This window comes from Tenrec ecaudatus, chromosome 7 (assembly GCF_050624435.1).
Source record: "Tenrec ecaudatus isolate mTenEca1 chromosome 7, mTenEca1.hap1, whole genome shotgun sequence".
NCBI lineage: Eukaryota > Metazoa > Chordata > Mammalia > Afrosoricida > Tenrecidae > Tenrec > Tenrec ecaudatus.
Window position 1 is genome coordinate 136,644,440 of NC_134536.1, and position 16,865 is coordinate 136,661,304.

The window sequence follows — 16,865 nt, forward strand, 5'->3', positions numbered from 1 at the left end:
AGTCAAGGGGCCAGGTGGGTTGCAAACAGCAAAGTTTATTTCTCAGCCGGGTGCAGATGTGCTGAGGCCCAACAGTGCATTGGCCCGGGCTGAGGCGATACCAGGCGTCAGCCCCGAGCTCAGGCACTAGTGCCCTTCTATACTGTACAGAAATGAGCCGTGGCCTTGGCCCCTCGGAGCCGAGAAACACAGGCTGAGGTCTTCTGGGTCGACCGGCATCATGAAAGCTCCACACCATCATTTTCCGTCTTCCTCGTTCATAGCTCGCCAATTCCGTCCTGGTTGTCACTGTCCCCGGATCCCTGGTTTCCGACAAAGGCACATCCTTTCCTGTCTGTGCAGAACTTCTGTGCAGGCTCAACCTCGGGGCAGAACTTTATAGGGCGGGCTCGGGGCAAACGCAGAGGAACTTCTGTTCTTAGCAGGCTCTATTAAGCCTTTCAATCAGAATGGCCCTGCCGTCCGGACCAAGCCCCTTCTAAGGACGCTCTTTGTTTGGTTGTAGCCCGATGGAGAATCCGCAGGTCGCGGGGAAGCCGCCGTCAACCAGGAGAGCCAGCTCTCTGGACAGGTTGCAGGAGTCTTTGGACGGTCAGTATCCTTCTACGCCCAGCGCCCCCTCCAAGAGGGGACTTCGCCGGACGGTCAGCGATGGGGCCCGATGTTCCCAGAGCCCAGCTCAGTCTCCGGAGGCCCGAGGCACCTCGGCCACTGCCCTCCGTCTGGAGGAGACCCAGAAGTTTATTCCCAGTGAGCACAAGGCTTCCCGGAACACCAAGAAGGACAAAGCCCATAGGCGGACCCAGTCCGGGTGGCTGAAAACTCTGCTCAACTTCTTCCTGAGGACAAGCCCCGAGGAGCCCAAGGAAAGGGCCAGCAAGAGGCCCAAGGGGAAGGAGAACCTCTCCCAGCCTGCAGCGTCCCCCGGGACCCCCGGGGAGCCAGTCATCAGGAAGAAATCCCATGAGAAGAAGGTGAGCCGCAGGAAAGCAAAGAAACACACTGCGGAGGAAAGCAAGGGGACTCAGGATCAGGAAGTCTTGGGCCAGGAGGCCCAGGTGGCCGTCTCAGACCCCGAGGAGATGGATCCAGGCCGAGCTCACAGGGGTAAGCACATGTCCAATTCTCTACTCGCCCCCCTGCACACCGCTTCCCCTCCAAGGGTTAGGGTGTCCTAAGTTTGCCCTTCAAGCTTCTCAAAAGGCGGGGCAGAGAAGTGGGGGAGCTCTTGGGGACAATGCCACTGTGCCGTTTCTATGAGGGCAGAGCACGAGGTGACTGAGGTCTTGGGATCTTAGGATCAAACCCAGCTCCACCATGCCCATAGCTGTGTGACTCAGGGCTGGCGGCTTCCTCGTTGAGCCTTAATTTCCCCCACCTCATCCATGGGTGAGATGGAGGTAACAGTTGCTCTCTCATGAGGTGGTCACATGGATACAACCCCTAATCACACCCATTGCTTTGAGCTGATTCTGAACCTCGGGTTTCCAAGGCGATCTCTACAGAAGCAGGCTGCCACATCTCTCTCCCAGGGAGCCGCTGGCATGGGCTCCAGCCACTTTTTCGGTTAGTGGCGCAGCGCTTAACTCCTGCACCACCAGGGCTTCTTGGTCACCTAGCTCCGAAAACCCAAAACAAGCAAACAAGCAACCTACTGCCGTTGAGTCGATTTTCGACTCAGCGACCCTTTATAAGGTTTCTGAGACTGGAAAGCTCTATGGGAGTAAGACAATTTCATCTTTTCTCCTGAAGACTGAATCGCCAGCTTTGTCCAATGCCCAGCCTGTGCCGCCGTGAACGGTGCTCTGTCTTGTGGTGGCTGTTGTGTGAAGTACGCTGGCTTGATGAATGTTATTCCAGGAACCGGAGCCCTGGTGACACAGTGGGCTGCCTGTGGGGCTGCTAACCTAAAAGTCAGCAGTTCAAACCCACCAGCCCCTCTGAGGGGAAAAGATGAGGCTTCTACTCCAGTAGAGTGACAGTACCCGAAACCCACAGGGGGCAGTTCTAGCCTGTCCTATAGGGTTCCTCCTATGAGTCAGCATCTTCCTGGGATCCCAGGAAGAGTTGTAAAGCGCAAAGGCCAACTCTTCCCAGGGTCCGTGCATGAGGTCTTGGCCCAGTTACATGGGTGCTGGGAGCCTCAGTTCTGGACATGACTCCACTAGCAACAAGCTTTCTGTGTGACCTTGAGGGAGATGAGGGAGCTGGTCTCCCAGGTACCTCCCTGTCCTGACTCCCAGGGCCCTGTGAGTGACTGTCTGAGATGCCCAACAGACACCTGGGGCAGATGGGGTTTTGCCGAATAGAGATTGATGAGTAGAAGACCCCCAGGGAAGCGCCAGGATTTGGGGCGTGGGGAGGGGGGAGGAAAATGAATGGCGGCAGCCTCATTTCAAGTCGAAACCTCACTGGAGTCCAGCCTTTCTGTGGAAGCCTAGAGCTGGCTCCGCTTCGGGTCCTGTGCTGTCTCCGCATGTTGGTCGACAAGGTCAGATGCACGGCACTGACAGCCCCCCACCCCGCCCCCACAGACTCACTTCCATCTTTATTCCAGGCTGGGAAGATCCTGATCTCCAGGAGTCCTTGTTCATTGAAGGAGGATCGGCTGGGGTTGTGGATGAGTCTTCCCAGGCCACAGGCCACGGGCAAGGAGACCAACAGCCTGACAGTACGTCCCCATCCAATCAGTGTCCTCTTAGCTTAGAGCCGGGGCCGCTGCCCCCGGATGATCACATGACCTCGAGTGGGCCCTCTCAGTGTGCCCACCTGCTTCAGAGCAGGGCTACCCAAAGTGGGCGAGACCATCCCTGGGGGACACTAGAACGAGCCAGCAGGGCTGCAAAAGTGGATACTGACACTTCCTCCTGCTCACAAACGGTAGTACAAAAGTGTTTCACTGCCACGGGGGCACCGCATCTTTTTTTTTTTTCTTTCTGGCCAGGAGGTGGTAGATCAGATAAGTTTGAGACCCACTGCTTTAGGGTACCATGGGAAGCTGTCTCCGGACTTAAAGAGGTGCCGGCAAGTCCACCCTGTAGCAAATGAAAGCAAACCGTTGCTATGGACTAAGTTCCCCTGGGGTGACCCCTGTGTGTTCATACAGAGATGGGACCCCTGGGGTTTTCCATGGCTGGGGATCTGTCATAGACTGCTAGGACTTTCTGCTGAAGGAGCTGCTCCGGGTGGACTTGAACCCCCAACCTTTGGTTTAGCAGCTGGGTGTATTAACTGTTTGTCCTACCAGGGCCTGTATTAATCAGACTAAGACATTCTCCCCTAGTATTGACAGTATATTTATATATATATGCCTACAATCAACTGCATGAGACCAAAAGGGCCATGATGTCTCCCCCCAAATAAAGTTCAGGTGGCAGGGAGGGTCAGCAAAGAAGGACCAGTTGAAACTAGGCAGTGGGAAGAGAGCCGCTGTACCGAGAGGGCTGCAACCAAAGTTCTGAATAAAAAGTCCTATCAATTGTTGGATTAATTTAAGTTCTGGAAACTCACCCCAAGCTACAATAAAAAGGTTTTTTTTTTTAAAAAAAAAAAATCCATTCAATAAGGAATGAGAGGTAAATAAAAAGTATAATGGAATCATTAAAAAACAAAGAGCAGTGTTCTACATCAAATAATAATGTCAAAAAAGGGAACTAAGGCATATTTTATGAAAAAGTTGTTTCAGAATACGGGTGATTCTTAATGACCTTATTTTTAAAATGAAAAAGCATACATATCTATATCGATCTCTACATACATATCTATAGGCTTCAAAATTGAATGAAACTATAATGAAATTCTCCCATGGACCTTTTGAAGCCCCCGTGAGAGAAAAAAGAGTAGAAACAATAGCTCAATTCATGCTTGTACCTTCAAAACTACCCAGATGCAACCACGGCTGACCGCCATATTTGCTTCATAAGTGTCTGTAGCTTTGTTGCTCGATCATCTTAAAGTAAAAGAGGCTTCCCCTCTACGTACCTAAGCACGCATCTCCCCAAATGAAGGACATTCTCATACACACCTCAGGACAGGACGGCTACCGATCCCAGCAGAGTCAGCTCTCATTTCCCCATCCATCTAATCCCTTCCATAGAAAGGACGTGGATTTTAAAGATCTACAATGGAGGAGGTCTGAGTCTGTCAGGGAATTCCTTAGGCACGAGGCCCTTATTGGTGCAGGCTGCCTCGTTATTTTACATGTTAATTGTCGTCTCAAGGCCCAGGGTAGTCTGAGTAGATTTCTGAGAGGTGTGGAACTAGAGAGCGGAAGGAGATAGGAAAAACAAAAACAAATGGCAGTCCGTCCATCCGTCCGTCCGGGAACAGCGAGTAACAGTTTGCTCCTCCTCCGAATAAACGGCTGGACGGGTTGTCAGCAGACAGAGGTCAGCCTGGGAATATTGTCCTTGAGTAAATTGACTGGGATAACAAAGAAAGTCAACTGGGATAGCAAAGAAAGTCATGCCTATTGTTTGTGGCTGGTCTGGGAAACCTTGGGATCCTACGTGACAGGCCGCCTGAGTCATGGCTGCTGGTGTCTTTCTGCCCTTGGACCTGGTTAGACCAGGTCCCCTCCTGGAAATGAGCAGATTGGAAGATCAGCATCCGCCTTATAAAGTGTCTCCGACCCAAGCCCCTCTTTGATGGCTCTCAGCCTTTTGAGGGAGGCCAGGTAGGAATTACAACCCATGGAGACCCAGACTCACCCAAGGTCACACAGGTTGCTGAACCCAAAGCAGACCTTGGCAGACCTGTGTAGTTCAGAGGCCTGCAATCTACCTAACAAACCAAATCTGAAGGCCCAAGTTCATCTCAGAAGTCCAAGCCAGTGATGTAGAAAGTGTTCTCTGTGTGAAAGTTTAACTGGGTCTGTGCTCTTGCTTCCAGAGGATGCAATCATCCAGATGATAGTGGAGTTTCTCCAGAAAGTGGGAGACGACTGGGAAAAACAGGTGAGGAGCAAACCATGTCGTCAGTCTCCAGGGGTTCCCCTCCTCTTCTCATGCCATGCCCCCTTCCAGGCCTGCTCTCTGCCCCCACCCCCACCCCCAAGCCATCGCATTCCCTCCAGCCCTAACTCAGCCCCTGGTCCTCCTTGGGCTTTGGACTGTGTTGCCTTCCCTTATGCGGGGTCACCCGGTATCACGTGGCTGCCTTCCAATTTTTCCTGGGTGGGGGCTGATTCAGTGTCTCTCATCTTCCCCACAGAGACTTCAAGCCCTACAACCTGGGCTGGCAGCCGCCCCCGCTGTCAGGAAGAAATCCTCAGAGAGAAAGGCCAGCTTCCGGAGACCCTTTGCGCACAAGAAGCATGGCCCAGAGGAGCCCAGGAGAGTGGGGCCCCCAAACACTTCCAACCCCGAGGCGCGGCCACCCAAGAGGCCCAGCTTTCTGCCCCTGTGTGTTGGTGGCCATCGGCCCTCCACCTCCAGCAGCACTGGTGAGCTGGGGACACGGTTGCCCTAGCAACACTGCATTTGCTGCTAGCTCTGGAGCTGTCCCTAGGGCCCGTGTTAGCCATTGTGAGGCTGGCTTCAGACTTTTGACTTTCCTATTCAGCAAATAGGGGGAAGGGGAGGATTGTGGGGAGGAGAGAAGGGACCGGCTATCGGTAGGCGGCCCACAACCACACACAAACCCTCCTCAAAGTCTAGGTAACCCATGATGGAAACTGTGTTCTGGGAAAGCCAACCCTCCTGGTGGGTCCACTGAAGCGGGGAGCCTGGAAGGCAGGAGCCCTGAGTGTTGAGCTATGTTTCCTATGTCAGTCCCCATCTTTGTGCCTCAGTTTCCTCACCTGTTAAAGGGCACGCCCCCACGATTGCTTAGCTGTCCCTCAGGCGGCCCTCACAGCCACTTTTTGAAATACCTACACCATCTGGGTTTTACACAAGAGGGAGCCAAAGCAACGTGGCCCAACGGGACCAGAGACAAATGACTCCGTGCTGGGCATCAGGGAGGTCATTCCGGCCAAGGGCACTTGCTTTTTTTAAAGGGGGGCAATGCTTGATTCCAAAGAATGACTCTCTCCTGGTGGAACTTCAGGGCCTGGAGGGAGGTCTTTCGATGCAGAGGTAGGGTGATCACAATCCATTAATTCAGGCACCCAAAGAGGCATCTTCACCAGTGGGTCAGGTAGAGATGGCGGAGGCAGAGGGGTGGCGAGGAGCCAGTGCCATGGCGGGATAAGAGCGTTGGTCTGGCCAGGAAACTAGAGAGCCCCAGCCCAGCCCAGCAGACTGTCACCCCCCCCCCCCCAGCAAAGCCTTGGCCCAGAGCTTACGTTGAGTCTGGTGAATGAACGCGTGGGCGTCTGTTAGCATGCTGATATGAACACACCCGCTGTGCATTTTGCCTCTCAGACTTGGAAGATCCTCAAGTCCCAGAGACCCTGCCTACAGATCTTAAGGATCCCAGCCTCTCCGAGCTCAGCGTGGGAGCAGGACGCGGGCCTGACCTGGGGCCTGACGAGGAACTGCAGCGGGACAGAGCCTTGGAATCCAGTCAGTACCTCTGACCTTTCCCTGGGCACACAGCTAGCCTGCCCTGTCCCCTGGAGGAAGAGAAATCCAGCCGGGGGGACGGGATCTGCCCACACCCTCCCTAGTAGAGCAGGCAGGGCTGGCTGCCAGGGTACTGGAAGTGGCAAGGGCACTCCCCAAGGTGAGGCCGACCGATAAAGCAAGGAGGCTTTGTCTGAGTTTGTCAAGGCTCGAGTCTGAATTGTCACTCTGACATCTCAGCGCTCCGTGACCTTGGGCCAGTCACTTCGCCCCTCTGGCCTCCACTTCCTCATCTCTAAAACGGAAATGGTAATAGTTCTTAGGGGCCCTACAGGGGCTCAAAGGAGCCCTGGCATCGCTATAGTTAAGCACACAGCTGCTAACGGAAAGGCTCGTGATTTAAAGCGAGTGAGCTGCTTCCAAATATTCCAATGAAGACCCCGTGGGGAGAGTTCTGCTCTGTCCCACGTGGCTGCCTTGACTTAGGATCAGCCGGGAGCACCTCACAAAGACGAGGCCTTGCCTGTCACCCCCGAGAGCAGTCCCTGTGGGCAGGTCCCCAGTATGAGCCGTTGTGGTTAGGACTGCGGCTGTCGTCATGCTGGTCTCTCCATCGTTGGCACAGCCAGGCCCAGGGTCACAGGGTCACGGTCACTTCTGTGTCTTTTAAGGACCTCAGCTCCCCGCCCTCCCCTGATGCCCAGCCTTCTTGACTTTTCACAAGGCGGGGGGTCTGAAGGGGAGAGAGATGGGCCTTCTGCTGACAGGGCCAGTTCCCCCCCCCCCCCCCCCCCCCCCCGTCACTGTGAGTCGGCATGACTCCATGCATGTGAATTATGCCTCAAGAGGAAGGGGTGTGGGTGAGGGGCTGGGGGGAGCAGGTCTTGCCAACAGCCTTCTCGGCACCTTCCCTTGGAGGCAGAGGCCCCTTCTGTCCGAGTCCTCTCGAACTGGGCGCTCACCGATGAATGAAGAAGTGTGCCCATCTTTGCAGGAAGCTGGCCCAGCCCGCCCCACCCCCACCCCAGGAGCTTGTGGGCGATAGGCCACCCCAACAGCAAGCACCCTGAGGGATCAACGGGACCTTAGCAAACAAAGCGTGTTCCCCAGACAAGCTGTGAAAGCATTAAAATGTAAACACTTGCTTTGGTCTTTTTTAGAAGAATTCTTTCAGAGGATCATTGCCCTCCTGGAGGAGCCCGGGCTAGAAAAGGTAAGGACAGTCAGCACACAGCCCCGCACTGGCCCTCGCTAGGACCATTCTGCCCCTGCCTGCCCTAAGACCTTCCCAGCAACCTCCTCCCACCTGTCACTTCTGCACCTGGCCAAGCTCAGCCCTGCCCCTCTTCCTTTCCGAAGCTTCTTCCGACTGCTGCAGACTACACCTCTCTCTCTAGCTCCCAACATCCTTTGCTCTTTTGCCTGGGCCACACCCTCTGACCCCCAGCGGGTCTGCTGTTCAGAGAATGCTAGCCACCCCCCTCCAAACTCCTCAAATTCAGGGGCCCTGACTCAGTTTCTCTCATCTCCCCCACAGCGACCTCAAACCCCGCAGTCAGAGGTGGCTATAGAAAGCCCGTCCCCAGCCGCCAGGAAGAAATCTCCAGAGAAAAAATCTAGCTTAAGGAGAGCCTTTTCTCATAAGAAACATGGCTACAAGGAGCCCAAGAGAGCCGGGGTTACCGATGTTGCCAGCCCAGAGGCCCGGCCACCCAAGAGACCCAGCTTCCTGCCGCTCTGCGTTGGTGGCCACCGGCCCTCCATCTCCGGCAGCCTTGGTGAGCACCCTCTAGTTCCTAGGGGCACATGGAGGTGGGCTCTGGTCCTGGAGGGTTCCGCTGAATTCCTCAAGGCTGGTCCAAGGACCCCTCTCTAGGGCCAGTCTTGTCAGGACCTGGGCTCGCCTGTTTGTGGATTTGAGAGATGTAAGACACTCATGCCAACCCCTTTTGGCCCTCAGACTCGGAGGATGCCGATCTCCGGAAGCCCTCATCCGCAGAAGGGGGAGCAGTGGGCTGCTTAGAATCACCCTCCCAGAGCAGAAGCCACAAGCCAGAAGGGGAGCCACATCTGGATGGAGAAAGTGAACCCAGTGGGTACCATCCTTGCTCTTCCGGGGGATTCTCTTTGCGTGGAATTTCACAGGTTCAATCCAAAGAGGAGGTGGGGGTGGAGGGAGGCTTGGGAAGGCAGCGGACCAATTCCCCAGGAAACTCTAGAACAGGGCTGGACACAGGCTTGGCCTGTGTTGGGCAAAATTGCAAACGGAGAGAATATCTGTAGATTCTGTGGGCGGTAACCTGACTCGCAGCCTACTCCCTTCTTGGTTTGCTTTCACATAAAATTCTTAGCTTGCTCTGCGTCTCATGACCGGTGGTGTCCTGGGAAATAAGCTTTAGAGAATTTGTAGCGTTTGCACATGTCTGTGCTGTAAACATCCCACCGTGACCTATTTCAAGCTGCCAATGGCTTAACGGAATTCCTGGATAGTTACCATCCCGGGATAAGCAGGCTCACCACCCAGCTCCACCGTGTGTTCCTGCTGCCCCAGCTGCCATGCGTCCTGTCCCCCAGTGGGATAAGCACATGGGAGTGAGGTAGCAGGCTTCATGGGGAAGCGCAGCCTGCTGGACGACTCAGGGGATGGGAAGAGAGAAATCGTCTCCACAGCAAGGAATCACTCATATCCCCTTGGGGTGGAGACTGGTCACTAGCATTGGGAGAGCATCGTGTAGCCCCCTGATCGGCAAGTTTACATGAAAGGAGTGACGTGGCCTCGGACACGCATGGGAGGCTGTTGGCATGTGCGGGAAGGCATGAGGGGGGAGAGCGTCTGTGTGCAAGAGACGTGGGAGGGAGACATCTGTGGATACTCACCTGGACACATGGACACCGAACCCGCGGGCTGTGTTTCAGAGGAAAAACACCATCTTTGAGCGATGGGTGGGTCACTGCAGGAATGGACGGTTGAGAGTCCCTGGAGACCTTCCAGTCACTGGCCTCTCCATCCATCTCTATTTTCCAGGAGAGCTGATCGTCCAGGAGCTGGTGGCGCTTCTTCAGGCGCTGGACGGCCAGCTGGGCAAGCAGGTGAGAACCTCCCTGGGGACCTCACAACGGAGGCTAATGGTCATCTCTAGGCCTCCGTGTTGTGTCCCTTCACCTCTCTGAGCCTCTTCATTTGCAAAAGCCCAGGGGTTGGGGCGGGGAGAAGGTAGACGCCCACTTGACAAAGTTTAGTGCAGGTGTGGAAAGGTAACCCCATGGCGTGATGAGGTTAACGTTGGTTAACGTTGGTTTACCATGGCATCATGCTCCGGGTGGCTCCCCTGGCTTCCATATCTAATGTTGAAGCCCAGCTCCAGTCCGCCTTCTCTGGAAGCCCCCCTTCTGCCCACCACCCTGGCCAGGCAGCCCTCTGATCACACCCTCTGCTTGTCTCCCCTTTCACCTTGATTTCTAAGTCTTTCCAGCTTGTTGATCCTCCTCCCCCCCCCAACCCCCCGCCCCCATGCTAGAAAGCCCATTAAGAGAAGACACCCTGTCCTGGAAGGGCTCCCAGCAAAAGGTTGAGAACCGGGGAGGTGGCAGGAATGAGAGCAGGTCATAAATGCTTAAGCAGTGTCTCCCTTCCCACAACATACTGCCCAAGGCCCACCTTCCTGCTGCCTCCTATTGCCTGGGGACTGGTCTCTGGAATTAGCACGCCTATAACCATGTGAAAGGAGCCCTGTCTAGTGGCTGGGACCCATTGCTGGGTTGGGCTGCTGACAGCCAGGTCAGCAGTTCGAGACCATCTGTTGCTCAGAGGGAGAAAGAGGAGGCTTTCTGTTTCTGTTGAGTTCCAATCTCGGAGACACCAGTCCTACCCCATCATAGGGCCGCCGGAGTCAGCATTGACTCGACGGCAACAAGCTTTGTTTGGGTTTATAGAATGGTGGCGCTGCTGGGTAAGAAACCCGATGGCAGTGGGTTTGGTTTATTAACATGTGCCAAGGTCAGCAGTTCAAAGCCACCAGCTGCTGTGCAGGAACATGAGGCTGTCTGTTCCCTTAAAGATTTACAATCTTGGGAAACCTCCATGAGGTCCTATGAATCAGAATTGACCGAACGGCATTGTTTTTGTTATTCTTGTGGTTGATCGCTTAAACATCTTGTTTTAGCTCCTAAGGACCCTCAACCAATGGCTGATGGGAGTTGGTGCACAACAACCCCGGCTCCCTGGCCCCTTGGGAGGGGTAACTCTGAGGAATGTATTTAAATGGGCTCCTCAATGCTCAACTTGCCGCACTGGGCGGACTCCTTCACCATCCTTACCCTATGTCTCCATCCCCCCCATCAGGGATTCAGGGGACCACTTTCCATGTGAACTTCTTGCCCCCATGGCCTTACCTTTGATCTGCTTCTGAGGAAACCCAACCCTAGATATTTAACTGCTCAGAGCAAGGAGCTTGTTGGAGGAGGCTTAGTATAGAAACTAAAATTCGTCTACCATCTACGCTGTGCCCATGAGGCTCCCCAAACAATGTCACTTAATCTGACCCACCAACAACCAACATGGTTAAGCATTTAGCTACTATCCCAAAGGGTGGGCAGTTCAAACTTACTCCGAGGCTCCCGGAAGACAGGCGTGGTGATCTAGTTCAGCAACATCAGTCCCTGAAGCCCACCGTTCCACTAGGCCATGCATGTTGCCAAGGACGGAGCTCAGCGCTCACACGACTACTGGATGTGATCTACACATTATTTAACTAAACCTGAAGACCTGAGCTTTTTTTTTTTTCCCTTTAATCGACTCAAAAAGCTTTGCTTTATTCTTCTAAAAAGCCTGTTACATTATCCACAGTAAGAAGAATGAAACTCAGAGTCCTCCGTACCGGTCACAGACATCCATTCTGTAAACGCCCGTTGAATACCTAACACAGGCTAAGGCGAAAGACAAGTGGTTGTTTGCTACTGGACAGACAGACAGACAGACGCTAGTTAACCAGAAAGGGAGGCCTCAGTGCAATTGGCTTTGCCAGGGGTGTGCAGGGCCCCTTGGGCCTGCATTGGCCTTTACGAAGCTTTTCCAGATTGCAGTCTCTGCAGAGGTGGGCTGCTTGGCTCATTTTTATGGCACCGTGGTTGAATCGAGGTCCCTGGGTGGCCCAAGGGTTTGCAGTTGGTTGCAAACCTACAAGTTGATGACTTAAGCGGTTCCATAGAACAAAAGGCCTGTTGGTCTGTTTCTGCAGAAACGACAGCCAAGTCAGCCAAGACAACGCCACGGAGCACCGGCCTAATGTGTCACGAACGGGGGCACCGTGACTCGGAATCGAGTCACTGGCACTGGATTTGGATAGGGTTGGGTCTAATGGCATTAAAATCCTCTTCACAAGTGGGCCTTTGAGCAAATGGTCTAAGGAAAGCTTGAGCTATTCCTGGAACGGGGTAGGAGACCTCGATGACATTGTTGGGGTGTGAAGCCCTGTGATTTTTTTTTCCTTGCTCGTGGCCCTGCCATTTTCCCCTGGCCCTTGCAGGCCCTGTCTGAGAGGCTGGGGGTGGTGGAAGAACACTAGTTGCTAAGGAAATGAGGTTCCGGGCCCAGCTGCATGGGGATCGGGGAAGGGCAGTGGATGGGAGGGGGGCTACCTGCCAGCGGCGCTGATCGCCTGCCCTCCTTTCTGTTTCCAGATCCGACGACACCCCAGCTTTAAGAGGTTTCTTTACAAGCTCTCCGACTCCTCCCTCAGAAAGCTGGCAGCTACCCTGCAGAGCCAGGCAGCCCACTCGGCGGAGCCCAGCAGGAACCTGGATGAGAGACGCTACCAGTTTGCCGCTAGCCTGGCTAACATGTTTGCTGGCAACAACAGCCACGCTGTCCGTAGCCTCATGGGCCTCCGACACCCCTACAGCCGCCATGTGTACGCCCAGTTTCCATATAAGGAGGCCCAGCAGGTGAGAGAGGGCAGAGATGACACTGGGAGGGTGGCATCACAAGTGACAACAGGCTCCTGGTCAGCTCAAGTGGGACCTCTTTATTGTCCTCTTCCCGCCCCTTCTTATCCAGAATTTGAAGGGTCCGGGTCCCAGGCCGCCTCCTCACGCAGGCCTTCTGAGATCGTGTGAAACCACCGTAGTCTTTGCACCAGGCCTCCCTGGCCTGCCTCCATAACTAGCACCGTCTTCCCCGGGCTCCCTTCTCTCAAGGTGGATGAGCCTTTGTACCTTCTGGTATCAGCAGGGCACTCTGGGCCGACTTCCGGCTTAGTTTGCCCTCTGATTATTAGTTCACGGATTCCGACCCTGGGCTTTCCAATGCTAGGCTGTTGTCAAAAGTACCCGACGAAGAAGCTCAAGGTCTATATAAACGCAGGGATTGTTGAGGTGGGAGAGCAGGCGCTGTGGGCTGCCTGGGGCTGGAAGGTTTCCAGCAGGTGGTCACTCACTGCCCTTGCCCTTGGTTGATTGAAGAAGAGCCCCTCCCTGCCACCCCTACGCCCACCCTTCTCATTGGTTTACATTTTTCCCGATCATCTCTCTGTCCCTGGAGATTTTTTTCTCTTTAGACATAATACTTCTCACTGATTTTTGTTGTTGCTGGTTTTAAGTCTTGCGTTTTCATTTGCTTTCTGGCAGAGTGAGAAAAACTGAGTCTTGTCCCTTTGCAAATTTCCTGAAGATAAGCCGCTGGCAGGCATTTGGTTCCCCTAGTGTGTAGGAGCCACTGCGGCGAGGCAGGGGTGGCTTTAAAGGAACGAGGCTGGTGGGTGCTGAACACACCTGGCAGAGCGCCCACATGCAGGTGTTCCCCGGGAACTCAGACATGTACTGGGGTGAGGGAGCTGTCACCCAGGAACGCTTCCTGCCTTCGGCTCCTGGCACTGCTTGTAGGAGCCTCTTGAGGAGCCTCTGGAGGAAGCTGGTCAGGCTCTCTGGTGGTTGCTCCTCCTCCTTCCAGGACCTGGCTTCCCTTTGGCTGTGTTCAGGCAGCTCTTTTCTCTGCTTCCGCATCTTCTTCTACACTGTAGAATCTGCAGGTCTGTTAGGGAGCCCTGATGGCTTAGTGCTTGAGCGCTGGGCTGCAACCCTAAGGTCAGCAATTAGAAACCACCAGCAGCTCCGAGGGAGAAGAAATGAGACTTTCCACTCCCATAAAGAGTGACAGTCTCGGAAACCCGCACGTGCAGTTCTACCCTGCCCTAGGGGGTCACTGAGTCAGCATCCACTCGATGGCAGAGAGCTTGGCTTGAGGTTGGGTTAGGTAACAGCCAGGGAGTGACCTGAGTTCTTTGTGAACAATGTTCCAGAAACATCTGACATCTTCATTAGTCCCAACTCCGTTTTACTATTCATTCATTCATTCATTCATTCATTCAGTGTCCACTCATTCATTTATGCAACCCATGGACAACCCAGAGCCTCCTCTGTGAGCAGCTACGCTGGGTGCTGTGAGGCCTCGGGGAAGGTCCTGCCTTGGAAAGGCTCCTACTCTAGTGGGAAAGACAAAATGTTCAGGAGGGTGAAAGCCAAGAGCAATTAAATGCCAAATGAGTGGCAGCTAAGGCCAACAAAGGAAGTTGGTCTTGGAAGTCTTCAGGAAAGTGACAGTCATTGATTTTGACCTTGAAGGATGGAGAGGCTTTCGATAGGGAGAAAGGACCAGGAGGGACCACAGGCACTAAGACTGCGAGGCAACCTCCTGATGGGATGATAAGTCGTTGGCTGGTACCAGAGTGGAGGGAGGGTGTGTGTGTCTGAAGCTCTGGCTCTCAGAGACTTCCAATAATTTAGCTGTGCCTAAAAGTGATGCCTTTTTTCTCCTCCTAGAACATCACAAGTCCTGATGTCCAAAGCCCAGATTGAAAGCTGTGCCCTGGACCCCACTTCCCTGGAACTGGCCAATCAATTGGCAGCGTTAGCCAAGAAGTGCCCCTGAAGATGTTTTCCAATGCCCCAATCAAGGGCTTCCTGGATGGGATGGAAGCCAAGCGGGGACGGCCACTCTATGCCCCTGCCCTTTTGTGGATTTCTGGGGGTTGAGAAACCATGGCGCATTCTTGCAAGAAGTCAGACGTAGAAGCTGTGTTGGGAGTGTCGAGACCAGGGTGCCACCTGCTAAATCTGCCTTCGGATTGCCGTAAGACTTTGCACGTGACCCCTGTCCTCCCAGACCTGGGGCTCCAGACTGGACTAGACCCATCGGATCTCTTATGGCTCTACACAAGGCAGGCTCTTTAAAGAGGCCAGTGAGTGCCTTTACTCTAGGGTGAAGTCCTCATCAAATAAATGAATGAATAAGTCAATCAAGAGGAGATGCTTTTGAGATCCAGGCAAATCTGCCAGGCATGCCCTGAGAGGCCTTGGTCAATTGGAATTGTGCACACCCGTGGTTGCCTCGCTTAAGTAGGAGGCTAGAGGAGGGAGAATGAGCATCCTAGTGCCGACTTCTGTCCTGGGGCCAGTCCACTTGCAGTGAAAAGAGTTACAAGATCATCTCTCGTACGCTTTCTCAAGTCCCAGGGTCTAAAAGCATGCCCATGCGGAAGGTTCTGCTGGCAGTCTGCCCAAATGTTAAAATGAATCTCAGGTTGCAGGGGATTTTCATCTTGGGCCACAGGCACACAAACGGGCGTGCGTCTGGGGGTGGAGCACAGCACACACTGTTAGGTCCCCGGGCAGGGCTTGTTCATATGGGAGTGTAGCTGCCTCCCAGGAACTCTGCAGGCTCCTGCGGGGAGGGGGTGGGGTGGTTGTCTCTGGACTAGATGGCCTTGTGGAATCCTTGCTTCAGCCCTACGTCCTCCAGGTCAACCAGAGAACCTGAGCAGATGTCCAGGTCGCTCCCAACTCCCGGAGCCTGTTATAAGCCAATGAGAAAATTGATGTGAAAGAATTCGGCATTAAACATAAAACAAACCCACTGCCATCGAGTTGCTTCCGACTCACAGTGGCTCCATCGGACACTGACTGGTTTTCCGAGGCTGTCAATCTTGAAGGGAGCAGAAAGCTTCCTTTTTCCCATGGAGTGACTGGTGGGCTTGAACTGCTGAACTTGTGATTAGCAGCCACTGAGCCACGAGGGCTCTTCCGTGTATGAGGGAGCTTCAGAAAATTCGTGGAAAATCTCCATTATTCTTTCATTCTAATCTTCCACGAACATCCCCCGCCCCCCCCCCCCTTTGCAGGTTATTTTTTCCTGTTGTCACTACAGTCAGGGTAGCTTTTGGGAAACGGGACAGGGGTTCCAGCAGGACCTCCGAGGATGGTGGCACCGGGGTGCACTGCCCCAAAGCACCTTGCCCCCCAGGTGCTGCTCACGTGCCAAGCACTGTGGATTTGTCGATTTCTGGTGGCAGTCTGCCAACCGAAAGCACCGTAGGACCTTGGGGAAGGGCCTCCTTTGTGTATTTGCAGAAAGATGAGGTGTGGGCTGGGAGAGGCTCTGTCTTGGCACATATGGATGTTTCTGACAGCCTGGCTCTGTTTCTGACAATGCACTGCCAAACCAGGCACTTTGCCACATCTCTAAGTCTCCATACAGGCTTAGCAGGGCAACAAACAGACAGCCGACTCCCTCGGACATTTCCTGGAACACATGGCTGAAGGGGCGAAGGTGCTGAAACCCAGAGGGCCTCCTTGGTCTTGGCACCCTTGCTGGAAATTGCTGTGATGAGCACCTTAGGGTGGGCCCAGGGAGGGGCACAGAGGTCATGGGTGTGACAGGACTGTCCTCAGCCTCTGATAAGAAAGGGTTTGGGGAAGCTCAACTCAAGTGGTCTGGGGGTGGGGGAGAGAGGAGCTATTGATGGATGTCTTCCAGGCGGAGTCTGAGGATCGGAGTAAATGTTGAAATGGTCAGGGATTTTTTTTTGTACAGTTCCGTAGACGGAATGGTGTGCTTTCCACTGAGCATTGAGTTCCTGGTGCTGGCACCGCAGGCTCGTTTTTGTACCTGATTATTTGCACAAATAAAGCAACAGATTTGCACCAAGGTCTGATTTGGATTATTCATGGGGGTGGGGCAGGAAGGGAGCCCCCTGGCACCTAGGTGACAGGCTAATGCTTGCAGGACTGTACCCATCAATATCCCTGTCCCTGCCTGGGGTCCCTCCCAGATGTGCCATCCATCAGGGGGCTGTCCCTCCTTAGGGGGCGGTTTTCCGGGGCAGCCCTAACAAAGAACCAAGACGTGGGCAAATTTCAAGGACAGCACTTTATTGTCTCACAGTTCTGGAGGCCGTAAGTCTTCATCCTGGGCATCAGCAGGGACCCCTGCTCCATGAAGACTCTCTGGGAAGATCCTGTCTGGGCCGCCACCAACTTCTGGTAGCTAGTCCCCACTGCCCATCTTGTGGGTGGACCTCCTTCAGC

At 54.1% G+C, this 16,865-nt stretch overlaps 2 protein-coding genes across 2 annotated transcripts in view; one reads left to right on the forward strand and one right to left on the reverse strand.

The window, feature by feature from the left end:
* Positions 1–509: 509 nt before the first annotated feature.
* Positions 510–14,688, forward strand: BNIP5 (BCL2 interacting protein 5). Its single transcript, XM_075553808.1, has 11 exons — positions 510–1,107; positions 2,558–2,671; positions 4,891–4,955; positions 5,212–5,443; positions 6,366–6,506; positions 7,667–7,728; positions 8,044–8,284; positions 8,467–8,598; positions 9,532–9,596; positions 12,186–12,449; positions 14,665–14,688. The coding sequence occupies exons 1-11, from the start codon at positions 510–512 to the stop codon at positions 14,686–14,688; spliced, it is 1,938 nt and encodes a 645-aa protein (XP_075409923.1).
* A 567-nt stretch (positions 14,689–15,255) lies between these two features.
* PNPLA1 (patatin like domain 1, omega-hydroxyceramide transacylase) overlaps positions 15,256–16,865 on the reverse strand; it is a 64,757-nt gene continuing 63,147 nt past the window's right edge. The window contains exon 10 of the mRNA XM_075553809.1: positions 15,256–15,351. Coding sequence (XP_075409924.1) covers positions 15,256–15,351 — 96 coding nt within the window. The remainder of the gene's footprint in view (positions 15,352–16,865) is intronic.

Bases quoted from the DNA above. Each gene is read 5' to 3' on its own strand.
- BNIP5 (XM_075553808.1), top strand. From the start codon at position 510: ATGGAGAATCCGCAGGTCGCGGGGAAGCCGCCGTCAACCAGGAGAGCC. The intron at 8,285-8,466 runs GTGAGCACCCTC...TTTGGCCCTCAG, and splicing joins CTCCATCTCCGGCAGCCTTG to ACTCGGAGGATGCCGATCTC. The intron at 9,597-12,185 runs GTGAGAACCTCC...TTCTGTTTCCAG, and splicing joins ACGGCCAGCTGGGCAAGCAG to ATCCGACGACACCCCAGCTT.